Source organism: Musa acuminata, chromosome BXJ1-4, assembly GCF_036884655.1.
Source record: "Musa acuminata AAA Group cultivar baxijiao chromosome BXJ1-4, Cavendish_Baxijiao_AAA, whole genome shotgun sequence".
In the NCBI taxonomy this organism is placed as follows: domain Eukaryota; kingdom Viridiplantae; phylum Streptophyta; class Magnoliopsida; order Zingiberales; family Musaceae; genus Musa; species Musa acuminata.
The window spans coordinates 10,078,463-10,103,424 of NC_088330.1; the positions used below are offsets into that span (position 1 = coordinate 10,078,463).

The 24,962-nt window shown below is 39.3% G+C and overlaps 2 protein-coding genes across 11 annotated transcripts; one reads left to right on the forward strand and one right to left on the reverse strand.

Annotated features, from left to right (window-relative positions):
* Nucleotides 1-12,042: 12,042 nt before the first annotated feature.
* On the reverse strand, nt 12,043-18,563 carry LOC103981281 (uncharacterized). Of its 6 annotated transcripts, none has more exons than XM_065165705.1 (9): nt 18,180-18,563; nt 17,249-17,424; nt 15,874-15,938; nt 15,659-15,748; nt 15,377-15,532; nt 13,522-13,635; nt 12,860-12,989; nt 12,622-12,785; nt 12,043-12,377 (listed from the first exon to the last, which is right to left on the reverse strand). In XM_065165705.1, the coding sequence occupies exons 1-8, from the start codon at nt 18,290-18,292 to the stop codon at nt 12,676-12,678; spliced, it is 954 nt and encodes a 317-aa protein (XP_065021777.1). In that variant the 5' UTR covers nt 18,293-18,563; the 3' UTR covers nt 12,043-12,377; nt 12,622-12,675. The 6 variants fall into 6 exon arrangements, with proteins under 6 accessions (XP_065021777.1, XP_009396227.2, XP_009396228.2 ...); XM_009397952.3 differs by having other exon boundaries at nt 15,647-15,748; XM_065165707.1 differs by lacking the exon at nt 12,043-12,377 and adding an exon at nt 13,201-13,303 and having other exon boundaries at nt 12,649-12,785; nt 15,647-15,748.
* Nucleotides 18,564-19,716: 1,153 nt separating this feature from the next.
* LOC103981282 (ACT domain-containing protein DS12, chloroplastic) lies at nt 19,717-23,855 on the forward strand. 5 transcript variants are annotated; one of them, XM_009397955.3, is made up of 10 exons: nt 19,718-20,155; nt 20,494-20,599; nt 20,667-20,792; nt 20,920-21,014; nt 21,229-21,313; nt 21,427-21,486; nt 22,003-22,058; nt 23,001-23,106; nt 23,183-23,266; nt 23,403-23,855. In XM_009397955.3, the coding sequence occupies exons 1-10, from the start codon at nt 20,022-20,024 to the stop codon at nt 23,463-23,465; spliced, it is 915 nt and encodes a 304-aa protein (XP_009396230.2). In that variant the 5' UTR covers nt 19,718-20,021; the 3' UTR covers nt 23,466-23,855. The 5 variants fall into 5 exon arrangements, with proteins under 5 accessions (XP_065021781.1, XP_065021780.1, XP_009396230.2 ...); XM_009397956.3 differs by having other exon boundaries at nt 19,720-20,155; nt 23,183-23,251; XM_009397957.3 differs by having other exon boundaries at nt 19,725-20,155; nt 20,542-20,599.
* The last annotated feature ends 1,107 nt before the right edge of the window (nt 23,856-24,962 follow it).

The window sequence follows — 24,962 nt, forward strand, 5'->3', positions numbered from 1 at the left end:
TGACCTCTTTCCTTGGCTCAACTTCTCTCACCTCTCATGTGAAACTTGAACCAGTTTGGTTGGTCCTCCTTGAGGTGGCTAAGTCACTTAAATCACCTACATTGACAAGGAATTCCATGTACACCCACTATGATGAATGATGGCATGGTGCTATTGATTTGAAGTTGGTGTTGGAGTTGAGCCTTATTTGGGTTGGGGAAGGTGGAAGAGCACAAAGTGGCTTACTTGCAAGGATAGAGACTGCCTCACAAATTATATTAATTTTTTTTATTGCTCTCTCTCTCTCTCTCTCTCTCTCTCTCTCTCTCTCTCTGTGTGTGTGTGTGTGTTGGAACTGAGCCTTATTTGGGTTGGGGAAGGTGGAAGAGCACAAAGTGGCTTACTTGCAAGGACAGAGACTGCCTCACAAATTATATTAATTTTTTTTATTGCTCTCTCTCTCTCTCTCTCTAGGGTTAGTGAAAGTGCACAAAGTGGCTTACTTGCCAGGATAGAGGATAGAGAGTGCACAAAGTGGCTTGTTAGAATGTTCACAAAATAAAGTAGAAGAATTTGTATAAGAATTATAAACCTCAGATAAAAAAGAATCAAACAAATTTTTTTCTAATTTAAATTCTCTGAGTTTGTTGATCAAAAGAGAGAATTTAAATCTCTTTCATTTCTCCTACTATTTATCTCCTCTCATTTTTCTCGGTAAAGGCTTCAAACCCTTAATGCAAGTGATAAACAAGCTTTTAAGCATATGACACATAATTATTTTAATTTAGGCAGGTTAGGCTGAGTCGACCTGTCACAGACTTAATTAGTTTTGTTTAAGTCATACGACACCCTTGCGTGTTAGTCCGCAAAGGTTAGTCTCCTCGAAACCTCTCATGGCCCTTAGGACCTACAAAAGAGAAAACATGTTAGAGAAAGCATCTCACTCGGGATCCATAAACAATTATTTCAGAAAAAATACTTTATAGTCAATGCAAATTACAAACAAACTTTATAAGCTTAGAATGGTTGCACAACAAAGGGTCAAAATGGTCCACTACAGACCGAATATCTCTCACAAGTATCCACATGACACAACCTTTATTTACAAGCTTAAAATGACCACCAAACCAAACTAAAATGGGTCAGTTAAGCCTTCGACCATCCCTCTACATGTTGTGCAAAGCATGAACATACCAAAAAATACGGACATACATAAGCATTATATCGAACATCCTGTTTAGAATTTTGTTCATGACATTCTCCCCCACTCATTCCTTTGACGTTCTCGTCAAAGCCTTTGTCGACACTATAACTCCTCGCCTTTGTTGAGTCTTTAATCTTCTGCTCTAGCTGCAATGCGCCTCTTTATCATGGACTTAGCTGGTTTTGCCTAAGTCGTGTGGCACACTTGTGTGTCCGTCCGCAAAGGTCAGCCTCCCCGAAGCCTCCCATTGTCCCTTAGGACCAACAAAAGAGAGAACGGGTTAGAGAGAACGTCTCAATCGGGATCCACAAGCAAACATCTCCGAAAAACACTTCATAGACAATACAAATTACAAACAGACTTTACAAGCTATGAACAGTTGCACAACAAAGGGTAAAAATGGTCCATTACAGACCGAGAATCTCTCGCACGTGTCCACATGACACAACATTTATTTACAAGCCTAAAGAGGCCACCAACCCAACTAAAATGAGACTATTAAGCCTTCGGCGCCCCTCTATATGTTGTACAAGGCATGAACATGCCAAAAGACACAGACATACATAAGCATTACATCAAACATCTTGTTTAGAAGTTTGTCTGTGACATTCTCCCCCACTTATTCCTTCGACGTCCTCGTTGAAGCCTTTGTCGACACTGCAACTTCTCGCCTTTGTTGAGTCTTCAATCTTCTGCTCCAGCTACAATGCGCCTCTTGGCTCCTAGCTGCTCTCCGCTGCTATTTTTTAGTAGTCGAACCTTTGATCCGCCATGCTGCTTCAACTCACCAATGACTCTGACTCTAGTGTAGGGTTGGCTGAGTTGTGTTGATCATTGTTGATTCCTACGGATCCCCCAAATGAAGGAAAAGACCATCCTTACTGCGCCAGTCTCTCAAATGCCTCATACTGCTTAAACTGGGTGGATGCTTATTGGAGCTTTAACGAGCATTATCTCGTAAACTTCTGAAGTTTTGGGTCCCTCCTCCACAAAATTTGCTCATTGACTCTTCTTTCTCTTAGTTGTCACATCCAAGTAGGTTCGCATCACTTCCGCTTTCGATTGGCATTTCATTGGGAAATGAAGCGGGCAATCTACTCTCAGTAACACTGATCACCGTTGGTGAGGATTTGACAACTATTGTCTTCCATTATCTTCGAAGGGTCTTTGAACATATGCAGAGCTCCTCTGCTGGATAGATAAGAGAATTGGGGTACTCAATTTCGCCCATTCTCTTAAGAGTTGAGAAGGCAAAGGTTACTTGACTTCGCCCGCCTCCTCGAGGTTGTACTCCATGCATCGAGCTGGTTACTGGCCTTCGCCTGCTCTTTGCTCACACTTCTATAGCACTTGAAGGGTTTGCACTCCTTGCATTGAGTTAGCTACTGTGATTCACCTTCTCAATGCCATCGAACTTCTGGAATGCAGGAAGTTTTCACCCCAACTTGGAGTAATTCTCTCATAGGTTTGGTCGCCTCTGGGATTGTACCGTCTTCTCCATCAACCCTGCCGCCTACTCCACTGAGTAGCAAAGGTACAGCACCGTGTACTGCCTGCTTCGTTCCTTGGTTATGCACTCTTGCATGACCCGAAGTCCTTCACTTTCGGCTATCTTGATGAGAAGCTCATTGACACCGGTCTTACGAAGTTCCTCGGCCTTTGCCCTTCAGCCTTATCTCGGTACTTGGAGATTGCCTCTGCATGCTCCACCTCCTCGGCCCCTTTCACGACCAAATGCTCTCCCTCCATGAGAGCAAGGGATCAATGACTTTCACAGAAGTCCCGCCTCTGCGGTACCATAGCGCTGCCATGCCCATGGCCCTACTATCCGTCGCCTCGCATCTGCATCCCTTTTCTTCACGATCAGTAGATATGTCTCCGTGGCACTCCTCTGAGTCCACCTCCATTCTAACTGATGCTTGATTTTGGGTAGCTAAGTCCCTTTGGACTCGTCGTTGCTTCCTCGCCCCATTCGACCCCCTGCTTCAACACCTCTGTGTTCTCCAAGCAGCTCCCTCTGGTCGATGGAAAGACAAACTGCAACTCCCATGCATGGCCTCTGCCATCACGTTGTAGGGTTTGCACCGATTCTATTCTCCTTAGCTTCCTTGGTAGTAACGTTCGCTTACTCGACCTTGTCCTCTGACTTGCCGGGCTCCCTTAAGCGAATATGAGCTCTGGAGCAGTCCAACTCTCCAGCTACTTCGATCATACCTCTGCATGATCAAGTCCCTCCCATGGAACTCACTGGTACTTGCATTCAAACTTTTCCCTTGGTGGAACACAGCCCCCATATGCTAATGACCAAAGCTTTCATCCAATGCAAAATTTGATGCACGCACGGAAGACCCGCCTTTGCGGTACCATGACCTTCACTCCTTGAATCCATAGCCCTTCTTGCCGTCGTGTTGTTCACCGAAGTGGAGCTTCCAGTAGCTCCCGATCATACCTCCGTATGATCTAGCCCCTCACGGGACTAAGTCGTGTGTATCGCATTGCCACGAACTGTTCCACCATGATCCGCTGCACCATGTTGCCTCCTGGTGACATCTCCATTGCATTCTGATCCTTGTGGAATAAACTCGAATTGTGAACCCTCTATGTGTGGCCTCTACCAATACATCGTAGGGTCTCTTCCACCTTCGATTTTGTTCGCTCATTTGGCAATCGACCTTCATCCACCCACTCTTGGGTCACACATAGATGAAGCACCGCTCTAGGACAGTCCGTCGCCTAGTAGCTCCCGAAGTCCACCGACTTCACTGTAATTTGTGCACCATTATCTGGATCCTGGGCCTCCTCCCCTACCAGCACAATCTCCGCTGTGCACCGCTTCCTTCATGGCAACTTGAATGGCAACACTGTGGCATATTCTTCAAGAGTACCCACCTTCTTAGTCCTCTTGCCCCGTGCCAAGGCCTTCTAAACCCAATTTCGCCTCTGCAAATTGAGTCACCTTAGTTCCTCCATCAAATGCTTCTCCGAGATAAGGTGCATGTGCCCAGAAGCTCCCTTCATCTTTGGCACCATGCAAGATGAGTCCGCTCCATCAGAATGAAGGACCTATGGAACAACATGATCCTACTCTTGCCTCTACAAGAGTTCATGTCCTTGACCTCTGTCTAAGGAAAGCATTGTGCCTCTGCTCCATGTTCCAACTTCTATGCTGGCTCCCTTCATGCGACTTGAGTACTTCGCCAAGTTACACCCAAGTTGCTCCGCTCCTCGTTTTTGCATTGAGTCGTTGGTGGCCCTCGCGCCCACCATTCCACGGGTCAGCCATCCCTTGAGTCCGATCTCCATATCGGCTCCAAGTGTGCCTTCATTTGAGTTGCTTTGGGTCGCTCCCCCACTTGATCTCGTAATACATCCACCAATGCATTCTCTCGAGCAAGATCATGCGACGACTCCTTGCCGCTTGCTCGGTCCATTGAGCTTCGTGGAGTTGTTTGTTGAGGTACTCCTCCTCAACATGTGCGGTCCGTTGCACATGATTCTCCCTCTAGAGAGCTGGGACTTATCTCTCCTAGATAACTGTCCCATTAGAGAAACATCTCTCTTCGTTTCGGAGACCACCATCCCCTTGGACTACTCTGATCTACTGAATAAACTGTGCATTGTTCTGCCTCCTGCAAACGCACTTGCTAGATTGTGACTCCACGTAAATACAGCCTCCCACTGCACCACTCAAGGCCTAGTAACATGCTGAACTCGTTGCACACTTCAGCCTCCTACGGACGTATCCTTCACATGCCAAAGAGAAAGTTTCAATGCTCTATGGCGCCGAGTTTCGGTCGCCTTGGGATGGTCGCAAACATTCTATCGTCTGCATACAAGCCCATGCATGAGTACCGAATTCTTCGAGTTAGCAATTCCTCTCACCTCTGTGAGCTTTGCACAACTCTTTCGGTCGCTGAGCAACTCATTCCACCTTGCATGGTCTCATCCTTTACCAAGCGCCTTGCTTGCCTTGAGCATCATCAAGTATAGTTGTCAACGTTGAGCCGTAGCTCAAACTCAACCATCCCAACCTTTGTGCGCTCCGTATTCTTCCAAGCTTGCCTGTTCTCGTGGTGCCTCTTGCGCGAAGGGTTGGCCATTCCTCTGAATGCCAATGTCAGATGCTCGCTCCTCCGAGCGACTCCTTTTCCCTAATCTCCATGCCCGTTTTCCCCCAAACAATCACGCGTGTGCTGACTGCCCTCAACGCAGCCCCGCTAGGTCCCCCACATTTGCATGCTAAGTATTTCTATGAGTGCTTGTCCCGTTCTGATACCATCTATCACGGACTTAGCTAGTTTTGCCTAAGTCGTGCGACACCCTTGCATGTTCGTCCGCAAAGGTCAGCCTCCCCAAAGCCTCCCATTGTCCCTTAGGACCAACAAAATAGAGAACGAGTTAGAGAGAACGCCTCAATCGGGATCCACAAGCAAACATCTCCGAAAAATACTTCATAGACAATGCAAATTGCAAACAAACTTTACAAGCTCTGAACAGTTGCACAACAAAGGGTAAAAATGGTCCATTACAGACCGAGAATCTCTCGCACGTGTCCACATGACACAACCTTTATTTACAAGCCTAAAGAGGCCACCAACCCAACTAAAATGGGACTATTAAGCCTTCGGCCGCCCCTCTATATGCTGTACAAGGCATGAACATGCCAAAAGACACAGACATACATAAGCATTACATCAAATATCTTGTTTAGAAGTTTGTCCGTGACATCTTGGCTCCCAACTGCTCTCCGCTGTTGTTATTGAGTAGTCGAACTTTTGATCCACCATGCTGCTTCAACTCACCAATAACTTTGACTCTAATGTGGGGTTAGCTGAGTTGTGTTTATCCTTATTGGTTCTTACAGATCCTTTAGATGAAGGAAAAGACCATCCTTACTATACGCCAGTCTCTCAAATGCCTCATGCTGCTTGAACTGAGTGGATGTTTGTTAGAGCTTTAACAAGCATCGCCTCATAAACATTTGAAGTTTTTGGGTCGTTCCTCCATAATAAAATTTTTCCATCGACTCTTCTTTCACTTAATGGTGACTTCTAAGTAGGTTCACACCACTTCCACTTTCGATTGACATTTTCTTGGGAAATGAAGCGGGTAATCTACTCTCAGTAGCACTAATCATCATTGGTGAGGATTTGACAACTATTGTCTTCAATTTGATTTTTTCGAATAGTCTTTGAACATTTGCAAAGCCCCTCTGCTGGATAGACAAGAGAATTTGGGTACTTGGTTTCGCCCATTCTCTTAAGGGTTTAGAAGACAAAGGTTACTTGACTTCTTTGCCTCTTTGAAGGTTGTACTTCATACATCGAGGTGGTTACTAGCCTTCGCTTAGTCTTTGCTCACACTTCTGAAGTATTTGAAATGTTTGCATTCCTTGCATTGAGTTAGTTATTGTGATTCACCTTCTCAATATCATCGAACTTATGGAATGTAGGAAGTTTTCACCCCAACTTGGAGTAAGTCTCTTGTAGTTTTGGTCGCCTATAGAATTGTACCATCTTCTTCATCAACCCTGTCGCCTACTCCATTGAGTAGCAAAAGTACAGCATCGTGTACTGCTTGCTTCGTTCCTTAGTCGTGCACTCTTGCACGACCCGAAGTCCTTCACTTTCGGCTATCTTAATGAGAAACTTATTGACACTAGTCTAACGAAGTTCCTTGACCTCTGCCCTTTAGCCTTGTCTCGGTACTTAGAGTTTACCTCTGCATGCTTCACCTCCTTGGCCGTTTTCACGACCAAGCGCTCTCCTTCCATGAGAGCAAGGGATCGATGACTTCACAGAAGTCTTGCCTTTACGGTACCATGGTGCTGTCATGCCCATGGCCCTACTATCATTCACCTCGCATCTACATCCTTTTTCTCCACGATCAGTAAATCTACCTCTGTGGCACTCCTTTGAGTCTACCTCCGTTCTAACTGATGCTTGGTTTTGGGTAGCTAAGTCCCTCTAGACTCGTCGTCACTTCCTCGCCCCTTTTGACCCCCTGTTTCAACACCTCTGTATTCTTCAAGTAATTCCCCTTAGTCGATGGAAAGACAAACTGCAACTCACATACATGGCCTCTGCCTTCATGTTGTAGGGTTTACACTGATTCTATTCTCCTTAGCTTCCTTGGTAGCAACGTTCGCTTACTTGACTTTGTCCTTTGACTTGCTAGGCTCCTTTAAGTGAATATAGGCTCTAGAGTAGTCCAACTCTCCAATTGCTTCAATCATACCTCTGCATGATCAAGTCTCTTCTATGGGACTCACTGGTATTTGCATTCATATTTTTCCCTTGGTGGTACATAACCCTTATATACTAATGACCAAGGTTTTCATCCGATGCAAAATTCGATGCACGCACGGAAGACCCGCCTCTGCAGTATCATGACCTTCACTCCTTGAATTCATAGCCCTTCTTACCGTTGTATTGTTCATCGAAGTGGAGCTCCCAATAGCTCCCGATCATACCTCCGTATGATATAGTCCCTCACGGGACTACATTCATGTGTATCGCATTACCACGAATTATTCCACCACGATCTGCTACACCATGTCACCTCTTAGTGACATCTCCATTGCATTCTGATACTTGTGGGATGAACTCGAATTGTGATCCCTCCATATGTGTGGCCTTTGGTAACATATCACAAGGCCTCTTCTATCTTCGATTTTGTTCGCTTCTTTGGCAATCGACCTTCGTCCACCTGCTCTCGGGTCACACTCAGACAAAACACAGCTCTAGGATAGTTCGTCGCCTAGTGGCTCCCGAAGTCCATCGACTTTGCTGAAATTAGTGTACCATTGTTTAGATCCTGGGCCTTTGCCCTTACTAGCACAATCTCTGTTGCGCACCACTTCCTTCATGACAACTTGAATGGCAGCACTATGACATATTCTTCAAGAGTACCCACCTCCACATCCTCTTGCCTCATGCCAAGGCCTTCTAAACCCAACTTTACCTCCGCAAGTTGAGTCTCCTTAGTTCGTTCATCAAATGCTTCTCCGAGATAATGTGCATGTGCCCAGAAGCTCTTTTTGTCTTTGGTACCATGCAAGATGAGTCCACTCCATCAGAATGAAGGACCTATGGAACAACATGATCCCGCTCTTACCTCTGCAAGAGTTCATGCCCTTGACCTCTATCTAATGAAAGCTCTGTGTCTCCGTTCAATGTTCCATCTTCTATGTTGGCTCCCTTCATGCGGCTTGGGTACTTCGCCAAGTTACACCAAAGTTGCTCCACTCCTCGTTTTGTATTGAGTTGATGGTGGCCCTCGCGCCCACCATTTCACGGGTCAGCCCTCTATTGACTCTGATCTCTATATTGACTCTAAATATGCCTTCATTTGTATTGCTTTGGGTCACTCCCCCACTTGATCTCGCAATGCATCCACCAATGTATTCTCTCAAGTGAGATCATACGACGACTCATCACCGCTCGCTCGATCCATTGAGCTTCATGGAGTTATTATTTTTGAGATACTCCTCATCAACATGTATGGTCTGTTGCACATGATTCTCTCTCTAGAGAACCGGGACTTATCCCTCCTAGATATCTATCCCATTGGAGCAACATCTCTCTTCGTTTCCTTCACTCTAAAAGTCTCGGAGACCACCATCCCCTTAGACTATTCCGACTTATTGAAAAACTATGCATTGTTTTGCCTCCTGTAAACACACTTGCTAAATTGCGACTCCAAGTCAATACAGCCCCTACTGCACCACTCAAGGCCTAGCAACATATTGAACTCGTTGCACACTTCAGCCTCCTACGAACGTATCCTTCCCATGTCAAAGAGAAAGTTTCAATGCTCCATGGCGCCGAGTTTTGATCGCCTTGGGATGGCCACGAACATTCCATCGTCTGTATACAAGCCATTACATGAGTATTGTATTCTTTGAGTTAGCAATTCCTCTCACCTATGTGAGTTTTGCACAACTCTTTCGATCGCTGAGCGACCAATTCCACCTTGCATAGTCTTATCCTTTACCAAGCGCCTCGCTTACCTTGAGTACCATCAAGTATTGTTATCAACGTCGAGTCGTAGCTCGAACTCAGCTATCTCAACCTTCGTGCGCTACGCATTCTTCCAAGCTTGCTTGTTCTCGTGGTGCCTCTTACGCGAAGGGTTGGCTATTCCTCTGAATGCCAATCTCAGATGCCCGCTCCTCCGAGCGACTCCTTTTCCCTATATTTTCATGCCTGTTTTTCCCCAAACGGTCACACGTAATGGCTACCCTTAATACAGTCCCGTTAGATCTCCTACGTTTGCATGCCAAGTGTTTCTATGAGGGCTTGTCCCGCTCTGATACCATCTGTCACAAACTTAGCTGGTTTTGCCTAAGTTGTGCGGCACCCTTGTGTGTTCGTCCGTAAATATTAGCCTTCTCGAAACCTCCTATGATCCCTAGGATCTACAAAAGATAAATCGGGTTAGAGAAAACGCCTCACTCGGGATCCACAAGTAATCATTTCGAAAAATACTTCATAGCCAATGCAAATTACAAACAAACTTTATAAGCTCCGGACGATTACATAACAAAGGATCAAAATGGTTCATTACAGACCGAATATCTCTCACAATTGTCCACGTGATAAACCTTTATTTAAAAACCTAAAATGACCACAAAACTCAACTAAAATGGGACAGTTAACCATTCGACCGTCCCTCTACATATTGTGCAAAGTATGAACATACAAAAAACATGGACATACATAAGCATTACAACAAATATCCTATTTAGACTATTAATCCATAAGGATCTAACTTACACTATTAATCTCATTTTAATACTTAATTAATATTTATATGATATTCCTGTATTTGGACTCAGTTTCACATATCAAATATAATCTAATTTAATTGGCATGTGAGAAGAAATGTTGGAATTTAATTACACTGATAATATATATATATATATATATATATATATATATATATATATATATATATATATATATATATATATATATATATATATATATATATATATATAACTCTCCCCAAACCATTATGTCATGATGGAAAGTTGCTTCCATAATGTTTCCACGTCATTATCCTCAGCTCCCAATTCCTTATCATCATCTTATCATGATTGGAAACTGCAACCCAAACTTGGCACTCACTTGTTCCTGTCATCGAGGATAAAGTTGTGGTGCCCTCTGGTGAAGCTTTGCTGCCCATAGGTCTTGAGGATGGCCATCTTTCATGAGAAGGCAACAATAATTCTCTCTGAGTAAAGCTTTCATGTTCAATCGTCAACTAAACTTGAATTGAATTTGATGGCCTTTTCGATTGGTTTAGCCAATGAAAATGAAGAAGGACGATGATGGATGGAGATAGTAAGGAGGCCGCAACTTTTGAGATGACCCCTACTAGTTATCCTCCTTCACCTCTGGCGGCTCTACCCCCGCCATGTGCGCCACCGCCACCGTCTTTCTCGCCGGGAAGATCCTTACCTTCGATGCACCTTCCCTCAGACGAGCCAAAACCCCAGCAGGCTCCCACCGGGGCCGCCGGTTCTGGGGCGGAGTATCGGAGGCTGAGGAACGTGTCGGCCTGCCGCGACAGGGCCCTCCCCCTCCGTCGCAGGCGCGGCGGTGCGGAACAGCGCCCGAGGTGGTACCTCTGCGTGCTCGGGCCGGTGCGGGTGCCGGCGACGATTGACATGAGCGCCATAACGAGGCGGCAGCAGGCGACGTGAGCCGGGGCACGTGGACGCAGCTGCGGTCGCTGAGCTGCACGGGGCTCGGGAGCGCCTCCGCCGCATACGTGAGCTATAGTCTCGTAAAGCTAATCTTGCGAGGAGGGGCATTAGGGGAGGCGACAAATCCTCAATATTTAATTCCAGAAATACCCCTGCATGGCAATGTTTTATCACCTATTTCTTTTTTTTTTTCCGGCAATTTCTATTCACAAATCTTTTTTTGTTATTTATAACTCTATTTTAAGAATTTTTGATATTTCTAAAATACTACACCACAAATGAACATAAATGTATCATTTTTTTTCCCACCGATGGCATAACATAAATATCACCATCATCTGTTTTTTATTTTTCTTCTTCTCCTATTAATCCCGAGCGACAAACAATATTTGAATATAAATGCCCTTAACATCTTCCTTGTTTTTTACTTTTTATTTTTATAATCACGAGTGACATTGATAAGATCGGACAACAAGAGAAATGACGTGGGGCACAGGGTTCATGAAATAAAAATATTATTAATAATTAAAGGATTGTAAATATAATAATAATAATAATAATAATAATAATAATAATAATAATAAAATTATAAATTATTTAGAATCGACTGTATAAATCTTTCACCATCGTTGATATATAAAAACTCATATTTAATTAAGTTTAAAATATTTAAATTTTTATTTATAATTTTTATAAAAATCTTTTTAGATCATTTTTAATTTCGTATATTAATATTGATTATTTCACCTTTTTCAATGATTCTCCTAAACACATATTCATATCATTTTAAATTATTTTATTTTATTTTATCTATCTTCTATCGAAATAATACTTTGGTATTCATAAATAAATATATACATCCATCTCAACATTCTCATAACTTTTTTATATGTTATCTTTTAACTGCCTAACACTCATATCCATAAAATATTATTGATTTTATAATTATCTTATAAAAAATTAATCAAATTATTATAAATAATAATTATTATATTATATTATCTTTATAAAAAAAATTATGAATAATAATTTGCCAATAACAAGTTTCTTTTTCTCTTTGGAATACCCAAAATGCTTTCTCATTGAAACATGTACTTTAGTTTTTCATTTCTTTTTTTTTCTTCCTAATAACATTTCATAATCTCACTAAAGATAAGAACCTAAGGCTATTTTTTATTGGCACAGAGAAAGAGCAGATGAGTTGACCAGAAACAAAGGAATAAAACAGAACAACGAGGTCCGCTCATTTCTGAGGTGTCTGCTTGATGTAGTTTTAGGCTTTATATAGAGATGGAACGGAGAGAAAAGAACAGCAAGAGAGAATGCGAAGCAAGTTTTGGGACTAGACAAGTCGGGATAAAAGAAAACCTCTGAGAGCAGACAGATTCTCTTTCTGTGACTTCCTCGTAGACCACCTTCAAATTAATAGAAATTTGAGAATGGAATTACCCGCTTCTTCTGAATATGATCGTCCACATAGGGCTGGAAACAGGCAAACATTTAGACGAAGTTAGATAAGAACCCATTTATAGCTACAACTCCCTTAAACCAGAAAAAATTAAGTTAAAACATTTATATAGGAAGATTTGAACTTGAACTTTGTATAACAGTACTAAGGACATAACATCAAGGAAACTGTAGATATGCTTTAACATGAAAACTAAAATACTGAAATCTTTAGGCAAACAAAATCTTCCATAGGTAGCTTCTGAAGAAAATTAATTACCTGTCATCCCTTTCACTTCTTCACACAATATTTTGGCGGCAACATAAGAATAGTTCAACATAATCCACTAATATTTATCACTGCATCTGTTTGTGACATGCATTTGTCTTCTACGAATGGAAGAGTCTTCCAGACCTTTAACTTAAGGAATTCTTGTTCTGTGCCTGCGGCAAACCAATGATGTAATAAAAATGAAGGTAATTTTGACTTAATTAAGGTGCTTCAATCTCGCATTTACCTGGCATATTTTCATCCTTTTCCATGCAAATTGCAGCTAGATGAGAACCACAGAGTTCAACCAGTGCAAATTGCCAGTTAGCAGTGAGGTTTACAGAATCAGAAGCTGTGTCAATCATTATTCTGAATTCCTGATGTCATAAATGGATGTCATAAATGGAGAAAGCATAGATTGCTCAGTAATGGGAATTTTTCTTTTATAATAACTAAGAAATGCAATTGCAAATAACAAAAAGAAATTATGCATTTTTCAGATTATTTTTGTTACATAATTAATATTTGCCCCACAGAGGATTTGAATAGGATTTAATTGCATTCTTTTGGGGTTTCTAGAGGTATTACTGTGCATAGAAGCATGCATAGGAGCACACATATATGCAAAAGAGCACTTATATCCGATGGCTTTGAAGCATTTGATGCTGTGGTGACTCTCTTCCTTCCCTGCCTGCATGAATGCCACATAGTAAGACCTCCAGAAACCTCAAAAGTACATGTTTCAAGCCCTGTTCAAACCCCTTATTCCTAAATAATCATCATACAGTAGAACTCCCAAAAGAAATGCACAAAATCCAAGTTTCTGTTATCCTCACTAATAAAGCAATCGATGCATATGAACAAAAATAGAGACAATACTAAAGGTTAATGAAGAAAATTATAACATACTTCTGATTTTGGTCGCTCAGGAACTACTGAGTCTGTGCTTTTTTCAAACCGAATTGTAAAATCCCTGAAGGGTGCACCAGAAAAGCCCCTTCCAAGAGCTTTAACATAGGCTTCCTGCAAGTAAACATGACAAAATTTATAGCTTAAATATGCAGCAAGCTCCGTTTTCTCTCCATGTTCTTTTTCTGTTCTTTCAAAATTCATTTATATTTTTATCAGATTTTTATTGTAGCTTTTATTAACAGAAAATGGCAAGGAGGATCACCAAGGCAGATTCTTTTTGCTCCAATAAGCTTGCTGTAGTACATGTTTTATCTTTCATATGAATTATTTTTCTTATTATTTTGGTTTCAATTCCAACCTTAAAAGAAGCTAAAAAATCAAAAGAATAGTAGTAAATACTAAAAAGCAGAATTAACTACAAACAAAAGTAAAAGACTGAAATATGTTAAAAGCACATTAGTTTTACAAAACACATATCAGGCATATTAGCTATAACCAAAACAATTGTCACAAGTATGGATTCGATCCAATCTGTATGGTGCATACAAATTGGTATCTAACGATAATAATTTTTTAATTATTTTTTCAGGTCATGTCGGGCATAGATTGATATACGAGTACCATACCAGACCTGTTATTAACAAAACCGGTATTGAACTGAGATCCAAAACAACAATACATCTCTCAGTGAGCAATCACATTGAAAACTCACCAGACAGTAGCTACAATTCTCGAAGACAAATTTAATGCATAAGCCACAGAAGAAACAAGTTTAATTGAAAAGTCAGATAGCATTGTGGATTGGATGACTAACAAGGATTGGGCATATGAAATACTAGATTTTTAGCATGCGCCACAAGACGGATAAATCTAACAAAATAAAGCATCAAGCCTTTTAATGAACAGAAGAATTTGCACTTTGATTGCTTGAGGCAGTGTATCAAAATGCCAATATGCTCTCAGAGAGAATCTCAAGTGTCATCTTATCTCAAACTTTAAATTAAAGATTGGTGAAAACATCATCTCTAATAAAAAAAAAAAGATCAAAAGCAGCGTTGTAGCAAACCACCTGAACTACCAACCAAATTCAACCATATGGAAGTACAAATCCGTGAGCAGGAACCATTTATACTATCTTTAAACAGTGGCAAGTAAAAATACTGCCTATCTCCATATTAGTTGTGAAACAAAACTGGCACAACTGAAAATATCAGATACACTTGGATCTTGTTTCTTGCCCTTCTTTTAACATATAATTTCTTCTGTTTGCGCTAGTGTATGGCTAACTTTTGGGCTATTGTAGAAACCTATGTGGCCCTTTGTTATTAACGGATTATTCATCTTCCTTTTGATCACTAATAGAAGTAAAAGCCTCTGCTTCTTTTGTCCCCATCGCAGGACAGATTTAATCAAATTCAGCATCTTAAGATTCTTTTGATAAGATTTTTTAAAGTACATAATGAATCTGAAAGTGTTTCACCATTATCAATTGACGAAATGACAAACTGATTCTGACCAATTTACTCAAGGAAAAAACAACCCTTGACCGTTGAACAAAAACGAAGGAGGCTTCCAGTTGCTATATGCTCATTTCAGTTGTAGATTAAAAAAATGTCAAATTTGTCAGGGACTTCTCTTTGAAGATAGGATTTCCTCACAGGCACGATACAAATCCAATAATACCATTATGCTGGTCAACATAAGAAGTTTTGTCTGGTAGGAAACTAGCTGCTAAGATAGCACTCGATAACAATGTGCAGAAACAAATATGTTGTATAAATGTGAAAAACAAGAATAGTCAAACTGAAACATTTAAGGTCACAGAAGATAGGATTACAGAAGTCTTACTTACCTTAAGGGTCCACAGTCTAAGAAACTCACTTTGCCGACTCTCAGGGTCCATAAAAGAAGCCAAATATTGAACTTCATAAGGGGAAAAATAACGGTGAGCTAGAGACAATATGTTATTAACTGGTTTCCTTCGTTTTTCTTCGATGTCAATGCCAATCTGTAATACAGAAGAAACCAACATCCAAATTTGTCATCTATGACACTACAGAGTAACACAACATATGGAAGTTCCAATAGCAAACTATGGTAAGTGAAAGGGATCAGAAGTTACAGGCACATCTACCGTGACGCCACAAGCAATCATGGAGGATGTATGTGAAATATTAAATTGCAAGGATGGTGGAACCCAGAGACAACCATTTTGATGTTCTACCTGTTTGAGATATTTTTAGTTATGTCAACAACTTAACAATAGTCCACTATAACTAGAATTCTGTTCTCACAAAAAAAAAAAATCAATAAAAATGTTCATGCAGAAATGGCCATAACTTGGCTTACCTCAGGCTTTCCAAATCTGTTCTTCCTGAACTTGAACAATCTTGGATTCACTTTACAATCAGTATCTAATCTAACATCAAAAAGACTTCCCTCTTTAGTGATTGAAAATATATTTATGTTTCTAAATCTGCATATAAAATAAAAGCAATAATGGTTTTCCCTAGAAGCATGCTACAGATTTTCAGAACAATATAAAATCATAAGAGGTAAAAAGAAGAGCACATAAAAAAGTTCTTGATTTTGTTAATTATAGAGTGTCATGCCAGACACAAAAATAATTGCAAGACAAAGTGAGGAGTTCATTTTTAATTATTCAGTTCATACAGGAACCATGGCATAAAATACAATTTGTGCAATATACATAGAGTAAGGAAGACAAGAGACAGAGCTGTTAAGGAATGTAAACGAAGGTTGTATCGACCACTTAATTGCATAAATTTGTAAATTAGATCAACAGAATAGAATCCAGGACAGAACATGTTCAAGGATGAACAACTTCACAATTGGCATGGTTGATATTTTGATACTAAATAGTGTAATCTCATTTACTTTTTAAACAATAACCAATATACAAGTCAAATATAAGTGACATGGAGCTACTTGAAATCAACAACTGAACAGCTTAACTGAAAATTGAAGTCTTTTACAGATAAAACAATTAGCTCCATGGTACATTGGTCAGTTTACTAATGTCATCATTTGTTGACAGAAAAATGGTTAAAAGATTGGCCTCACCATTCACCGACATAAATATGATCAAATGAGTAAGTAATAAAGCTATGCATTTTTGTTTTTATTTTACATCAGTTGGACTGCACCAGAGAACAAAACATATGGAGTATCTCCAGTTTCCCCCTCTTACTTTGAGACATTGACAAATTTATATTTGAGAAGAAATTACATGTAAGTTGTAACTACTCAACATCTCCTACTAGTTAGGCCTCTACTGGTCAAGACTTGAAGAGAGCATGAAAGCATGGAAATCAACAGATCGGAATGACTTCTCAAAATGTCTATCATTTTCATCTTTAATAATTATGTCAAAATATTCCCTTCATGAATCTATGAGTTCTAATTCCTAAACAGGCAACATATGATTATATATATATATATATATATATATATATATATATATATATATATATATATATATATATATATATATATATATATATTATTATTATTATTTTATTTTATTTTATTTTTTTTTAAATGAGAAGGTAAGTGACTGAATTAGCACCTTATAGACCTATAACAAGACCAGAATATACTTAGCTCATAACTGAAAGACCCTTAAAAGAATAGAAATGGCTCAAACAGGTGCATTTTTCCCAGGTAAAAAACAATAATTTTAAGGAAGAAAAAGGGCATATACATCTTGAAAGAGTGGTCCTGACCAACACACGAGATAGTATAGCACATTTTTTAAGTGCTTCTCCTTTGATAGATAGAACATTTTCTTTTTCACAAGGAGATAGAAGTTCCATATAATCTTGCAGTAAGGAAGTATCCTCTAGCTCATTAGGCACTATATACCAAAGATGTGCCTCCCTGCAAAGTAATGAAAAAAATACATTTCAATGAAGCACGTCCATAGAACTCAACAACATCACTAAATCATTCTCAGAACTGCAATTGCTCATTTTATATTGTATTAATCTCTCTCACTGCCAAAAAAACGCTAATGTGAAAATTGAGGGGATAGATATTTCTATGTGCAAATGCATTAATGCAAAAAAAAAATGTACCACCAAGCCATCAGAATATCTATTGTGCAAGCCTACATATTTATAAAAATTAATGAAAATCAGCTCATTCACAACTTTTTCCATCTAACCCATCCTAGAGGTTTGAACTTTCATCATACAAATTACTGATAAAAAAGGAGAGTTTTGACTTGATTTCTTCCTGGCTGCATCCTCTTGAACACAATTTAGACTAGCTAACCCCAATAATTTCAGACCTAGTTTCCATCAAAAGAATACTCAAAATCATATTTTCTAATCAAGCACAAATCAATAAATTTGATCAGAATCCATTGTATAGAGAGATCAACTCAAAAATCACCCCAATATACAGACTTATAGAAACCTAAAGCAAGCACAGAATGTTACTCCTATTTCCTATTCATTCCATCATAAAAGTTCCAATCCTTGTTGATCATAGTTAAGCTTTTGATAACAATAAAAGCGGTTCAAGCTCATAACTTCCGACGCTTTCAGAGAAATTGATAGAGTTTAGACTTTTGAACCGAGCTCATAGAAAGATGCAACAACAAGAGACAAAATTAAAAGAGTGCAGAGCACCTCCGCAATGGAAGCGGCGCCGGCGGCAAAGAAGGCAGAGACGAGACCACGAGATGACGAGAAACCAAGTTAGATGGTAGGGGCAACATATCCCCGCGGAGCAACCGGCGCATGCACACCACTCCTTATCCTCCTCTCCTTCTGCAACCAATCCCTTCTCGAAGGCAGCGATCGCGGCAGACGAAGAAAGAAGAGGAAAAATCACAGAGAATCCAGAGCAGATCTCAACTTTCCTCGTCGCAATGGAAGAATGGCAAGAGAATCGAAGCAAGAATTAGCAACAAGAGTCGAGACTAGGGTTTCGATTTTGATCCGGAGCGGCAACTCGCGCGATCGACTTCCGTTGAGCCCAACGAGGGTGGAGTCGAAATTTTTTGACGCGGTTAATAAGTAAGACTCGTATTAGTTTAGGGCTAATCTCGATCCCCTTTATATTTTTAAAAATTATATTTATATTTTCTGTATTTATAAAAAAATATTTAATCTTTTTTTTCTAATTTTACTGATGAAAATTAGATTTATGTAAATCTTATTACATAAATCTTAAATAAAAAGGAATGAAATTAAATATTTTATTATCATAAATATATAAATCTTAATATAATTTTTTTAAAAATAATTAATTATAAGAGGTAATATGTAATTAGCAAGACTTGTATTAGTTTATGACAAATATAAATGAAATAAGCTTCTTCTTTTTCTTTATAAAAAACTAAAAAATAAAGAAAAAAATTTGTTTGAAGATCATGAAATAAATAAGTTATGTTGTCATATGATTATTATATATTATGATGAATTAAAAAAAATCCCTTAGGACTTTTGAGAATTCTATATATTTTTTAGTAATATGCTTAACTTGACAACTAATTATATATATATATATATATATATATATATATATATATATATATATATATATTCATGAATTGGTTCAGTGCTATAATATTTTTAATAATATTAAAAATATTATAATATAAATAAAATTATAATATTTTTATATAATTTTAATAAAAAATATTATAACTGAATTGATTCACCCTATAAATAGATCCAGAAGAAAAAAAAAAGATAAATAACGAAAGGTATTTCAGGTACTAAAAAGTTTTCAAAATGTGATGACAAAAATATATTTCTTAAATTCACCCTATATATTATTTATTTTCATTAATACTTTACTCATAACTCACTATTTTTTTTATAACTCACTTTTTTTATTATGAAAACACATATTTAGATATTACTCACCTTCTTTGATAAACCAGCAAAGTTGAATCATTAAACTAATAATTATCTTGAAATATACTCCTCTAACAGCCATCAAAGATTTCTTTCCTCTTTACTTGGAATGAAAAATCTCTCCAAGATATCAAAAGGATGGAAATAAATGCATGGAATGAACATGGATTGCAGTATATGCTACAGAAAGCACCTGCAAGTTGCAGTGACAGACTAATAAGACAAGCTTTGTTGTTGCAGTGCAGTCATTTTATCATCTTCAAGCCAATTATTTCTTATCATTATCTTCTCCCCACATGCAAGAAGAATCTGTGGACAATGGTGGGTGGCTTCTCTCCCTCCTCTTCCTTTTTCCTTTAATTATGGAAATGGAAATGGAAATGGAGAGGATTTTGGGGAAGGGGCAGACAGAGACAGGTAGGGGTGATATTTGTATGGTTGGATGATGGTTCCTGGGAGACATGGACATCCACCCTCCCCTCCTCTGCTCCCCTTTAGTGCACAGCCAATAAGCCTGAGCAAAGAGGTGTAGAGCTTCAAAGGTAGTGTCTTGCGGGGTTACCGAGCTGCTGGTTCTCTTATTCTTCTTAAACAAGAGGAGGAACGATGGCGGTCGCCGTGGCTTCTGGGATCCTTCGACTGATCCCGAGCACGAGGGCGGCAGAGTGCGGCTTGCCGGTCCCTCGGTGCTGTTCCCTCCGCTGCTCCCTCTTCGCGGCTCCAATCCCCTCAAAGATCAGGTTTTTCCTCGGTTTCTGTTGCAGTCAGTGGCGTCAAATCTTCTTGCTGTGATTATTAGGATCGAAAGTTATGTTTTTGTTTGATGATTCATGCAAATATCACGGTGAATGTAGCGCTCCTTGATTCCAATTTTTAAGAGAATAGCTTTTGTGCATGACTGCTGGTTATTTGACATCTACTGTTCGATTGGTTGCATATTTGGCTTCAATTTGTAAGCATCAAGTCTATTCTTCTTGCCTTTTGAGCTATATGGTGTTTGGTACTTTATAAGTGTCTACTTTTGACTCTAAGCATTAAATGTAATAACTTTGGCATTTTACTGCTAAAATTGTTCCAGATTAGATTCTGATTCAATGCTGCTGATTTTGATATTTTGGATTTCTAGATATCATTCTGATGCTGCTATAACTGCTCCTAGAGCAGCATCTCCAAAAACTGTTGAGGTAAGAAATCTCAGTTCAGTTCAATTATCAAATTGCATCTGTGATCACATAATTTTTGGGTTAACAGGATGGGAATTCTAATGAGACCGACACAGTTCCTACTCCCAAAGTTATCATAGATCAGGACTCAGATCCGGATGCAACTATCGTTGAGATAACCTTTGGCGACCGACTCGGGTCTCTTCTTGACACTGTATGTTACTGTATCCGCTTTGCCCTTAAATAATCAGGACATAGCTGCAGGCATTGGATAGGCAGTATCATTCTTCTTCGTGTTATTTCACGGAAAGCTGACATTTTTTTTTCCATCTATCGTGAAGATGAAGTCCCTTAAGAATCTAGGACTAAATGTTGTCAAGGCTAACGTATATTTGGATTCTTCTGGGAAGCACAACAAGTTTGCGATAACTAGAGCGTAAGCTTTCTCATATACCATTATCATTTTGTATTTGAGATTGTGTTCTGAATATTGTTAGATTATTTCTATGCTTTTTTTGCCATTGTTTGCAAACTACAATAGCTGTGGTTGATGAAGCATTGCTGTTGGTCACACATCAACATTAGCTTTGGTTCTTGCAGTAGTTTATATGCATCAGTGATGCTAAGTTCAGTGCATGGGGGCTATGTAGGTCTACCGGCCGCAAAGTCGATGATCCAGAGTTGCTAGAAGCAATACGCTTGACAATTATAAACAATATGCTTGAGTATCACCCGGTAACCATTAATTGGTGCTTTGCACTATAATTTTCATCTTCGATTAGTCGAGTGAAATATATCGAAATAGTTTCCCTGTTTCGTCTGATGGATACTTCTATTGGTTCTTTCAGGAGTCTAGCAGCCAATTGGCAATGGGAGCAGCATTTGGAGTTGAGCCTCCTGGACAAGAGGTACTCTCATTTCATATGTAAAATTATGGATTCTATGTAGATGGACCAAAAAACATTATTTTCTATCGTTGTGCCAAGTGCCTATATATTCTGGATAATTTTCACTCTCTTTTTGTTTGTTGTGCTCTCTGACCATGCAAAGAGGATGTTTACACTACTCATGACTAATTTGAACTGTTCATTCAAGTTCTTCACTTATGGTTTGCAGTTCTCCTGTCTAGCATTACACACCCAACTTCCTCTTTTTTGTCTGAATAGCACAATCACACAATTTCATCTTCTGCCATGCTTCCCCAGAGATATTGTTTATTATCATGATCCATTTGTTGTGTCCTTGCTGACTATTAGAGGCAAACAAAGGGTTGAGTTAAGCTGCATAATTATATTCTGTAGCACATATCATGGTCCTAATGGTAACTTGTATTTTGTCAATGAGATACTGAGTCTCTCATTATTTAGTTTCCGAGTTTCTGGTTCTCAAAAACCACAATTCTTATGCTTGCTTTACGTGTTCAGGTTGATGTGGATATTGCTACCCATATCGATGTTTATGATGATGGACCTGATCGAAGGTATGCATATTTGAGTTACTGTTTCATTGGATTTGTGATGCATAGAGACACTAGTTTGCGCTCTTATGGTAAAGGAAGACATATGTTCATGTTGTGATACTAGGTTGCTAATATTTTGGATTATCTAATTTCCGTCTCCTTAGTCCTATTAATTTTCACAACAATATCAACAACAATTCGTAATATTCCAACTACTTGTGGTCAATTTCATGGATTATTTCCCGCCGCTAAAGTCTGTTCTGGGCACTAACAATGGCCAACCAAGAACAGTCATATAACTTATTGTTTTCAAGGCCAAATTACATAAAATTCATGATATCAAACTCCAATTTAACCACAAATATCACTTGTTATCTGTATGGAAGCATCTTTGATCCATTTCTTCAATATTAGCTCATTTCTTTTGGTTAGTAGCGGATATTTCCTCGACATGCAAAAATTACTTCAGACTACATTTTGAGAAATTTAACTTGTTTTATCTTGTTTTTGCATGCCTTAAAAGTGAAATACATTACTTCTTTGATAGTAGATTGTATCCCATAGGAGTGTTTCGAAGAATGTGACCAAACAATGTTTAAAGCAGAATTGTCATGAGTGTAATTTTGCTTTACTTCTGTGAAGTGAGGTCGTAAGAAACTTTGTTTGAGTATCAGTTATTTGGCCAAATCCTAAAGAGAGAAGAGAACCGAGAATAAACATGATATCTCACTTTGTTTAGCACCTTAATTTGCATTGTTTGACACTGCATAATTGAAGGATCAACTTAACTTTTAGTCATTGTACCAAAACAAAGCAAATCATAGTATGAAGCACACTTTGTGATGCATGTGAAGAATACAATAAGCATTTGAAGTCTCTTCATAGGCTATGAAAGATTAAACTAGAAAGCTATCTCTAAGAAAACACTCCATAATTGATGTGCATTCACTACTTTCCATTCAGCTTACTTGTTGTCGAGACAGCCGACTATCCTGGGTTGCTGGTTGATCTTGTCAAGATCATCACAGACATAGACATCGCAGTCCAGTCTGGAGAGTTCGACACTGAGGCATAATCTTTTCAGTTCAAATAATTGTATTCACATACCATGTACTCTATGATATGAACTCTCTTTCTCTCACTAGGGACTGTTGGCTAAAGCAAAGTTCCATATCAGCTACAAAGGGAAACCAATCATTAAGCCTTTGCAACTGGTGATCTTCTCTAATGTTATGTTTCTACTCCAAATTTTCCGATACATGTCTATTACAGAATTCACTACTTGGCTGACATCTGCATTTCTACAGTGTTGTCACAATTTGAGAGCTGAACTGATGGCAATCTCCTCTTTGATGTGTTAAATAGGTTCTCTCAAACAGCTTGCGTTATTTCTTGAGGAGGCCTACGACAGAGGAAGCAAGCTTTTAGGCATTTTCAGAGTTTACAGATATATATATATCGCAAATCGAACACCTCTTTTCATACCCAAACAGTTGGTGTCAATGCAGGAGGCTTACAAATCCTATATCGAATCCATCTGTTTTCTCAATCTGCAGCCAATCTTTTCAAGAAGAAGCATAGATCAATGCCATCCTTCCAATGGATCATTGGGAACAAACATCATTTTCTTCTTGAGTTGTTGCAGTAATTCTTCAAGGAGTGATAATTCATCTGTTCGATCTCGTTGTGACATTTTTTTTTAAGAAAGCTAATTAACAACGAGATGGTGATCGTAATCAGAAACAATGGTTGAACTGCTGGTTTAGATCTCAGAGAAATGCAGATTGCAGCTGAGAAAAGCACTTCTTTGTTCTTGTATCACATGGTGAAAGCCAGGGAACTGATTGATCACTTGCATAAGTGACATCTTCTTCCTATAAAGCCATTGCAATCTCAAATTTTCTCAAACTAGGAGTTGACTGAGGAAGGTTTATCTGATGACCAGATGATGATCAAGAAAACCTCTCTCTCTCTCTCTCTCTCTCTCTCTCTCTCACACACACACACACACACACACTCACAGACACACACACAATGGGACTCACAATAATGCATCAAGAGAGAGCTCTCGAAACCTTCTGGTCTGATTTAGCTGAAGTATCATGACAATGGTGAGATATGTTCCCTTCAATCTCCTGACATGTTAAAGCCGCCAATAAAGAAAAGCTTGATACCAGATGTTGATCTGGTTGGTCTTGGTATAATCTTAGAAATCTTTCCTTCTTTTTCCGCCATTAACTTTGGTGAAGAATTGAGATCAAAAACTCCAAACCGATCCTTTTCTGGTTGTGAAAGTTAGCGTGCGTTCTTCGTCCAACTTCCACGAGATTAATCCAAGCTCTGTCCCTGCAGTCAATGTCCCGGATGCTGCTTCAAGTGCAGATATCCTGAGTGCATCTAAAGCGACATCCAAAACTCCTTGGCGTGCAAAAGTCAACTCAGCAAGATAATGTGCCAGTTCAGCTCAGACTACATCAAATCAACTCGGTCGCAGTTCCAGAATTCTTACTCCTCCTCCTTCACCATACAAATACCCCCCATTGAAATGGTGGCTGTATCTCATCCGTCTCGATCAAAAGCGGACACAATTCACATGTCTCGATCCAGCAGCAACCAAACGCATCCTATCTCGGCAGAACAGAGAAGAGTATCTTAATTACACGCATCTGTTCCATAGAGAAACGTGAACTTTTACATCAAATCACATCATGGATAGTCTCAATCAAACGCAGTTTGAAGTATTTGGAACTCCACTGGGATACGCATCTTGCACGTAGCTATACCTTGCAGTTTTAAGTACTGCCATTGAATTAGAATGAACGGTCCGTCTCAAGCATTGTCACAACTTTCTTTACAAGCATTTGACTTGTAAGGATCACTAGCAGATTTAGTATAAAGACTTGTTCCAAATACAGAGTAGTCTAT

What these genes read in the sequence shown, in the direction of transcription:
- LOC103981282 (XM_009397955.3), top strand. Translation starts at nt 20,022, where the DNA reads ATGGCGGTCGCCGTGGCTTCTGGGATCCTTCGACTGATCCCGAGCACG. An exon ending in TCGGGTCTCTTCTTGACACT is followed by an intron (nt 20,793 to 20,919) that starts GTATGTTACTGT and finishes TCTATCGTGAAG; the next exon opens with ATGAAGTCCCTTAAGAATCT. An exon ending in ATATGCTTGAGTATCACCCG is followed by an intron (nt 21,314 to 21,426) that starts GTAACCATTAAT and finishes TGGTTCTTTCAG; the next exon opens with GAGTCTAGCAGCCAATTGGC.
- LOC103981281 (XM_009397952.3), bottom strand. Translation starts at nt 18,292, where the DNA reads ATGCGCCGGTTGCTCCGCGGGGATATGTTGCCCCTACCATCTAACTTG. An exon ending in ACAGATTTGGAAAGCCTGAG is followed by an intron (nt 15,749 to 15,873) that starts GTAAGCCAAGTT and finishes TATCTCAAACAG; the next exon opens with GTAGAACATCAAAATGGTTG. An exon ending in CTGAGCGACCAAAATCAGAA is followed by an intron (nt 12,990 to 13,521) that starts GTATGTTATAAT and finishes TTATGACATCAG; the next exon opens with GAATTCAGAATAATGATTGA.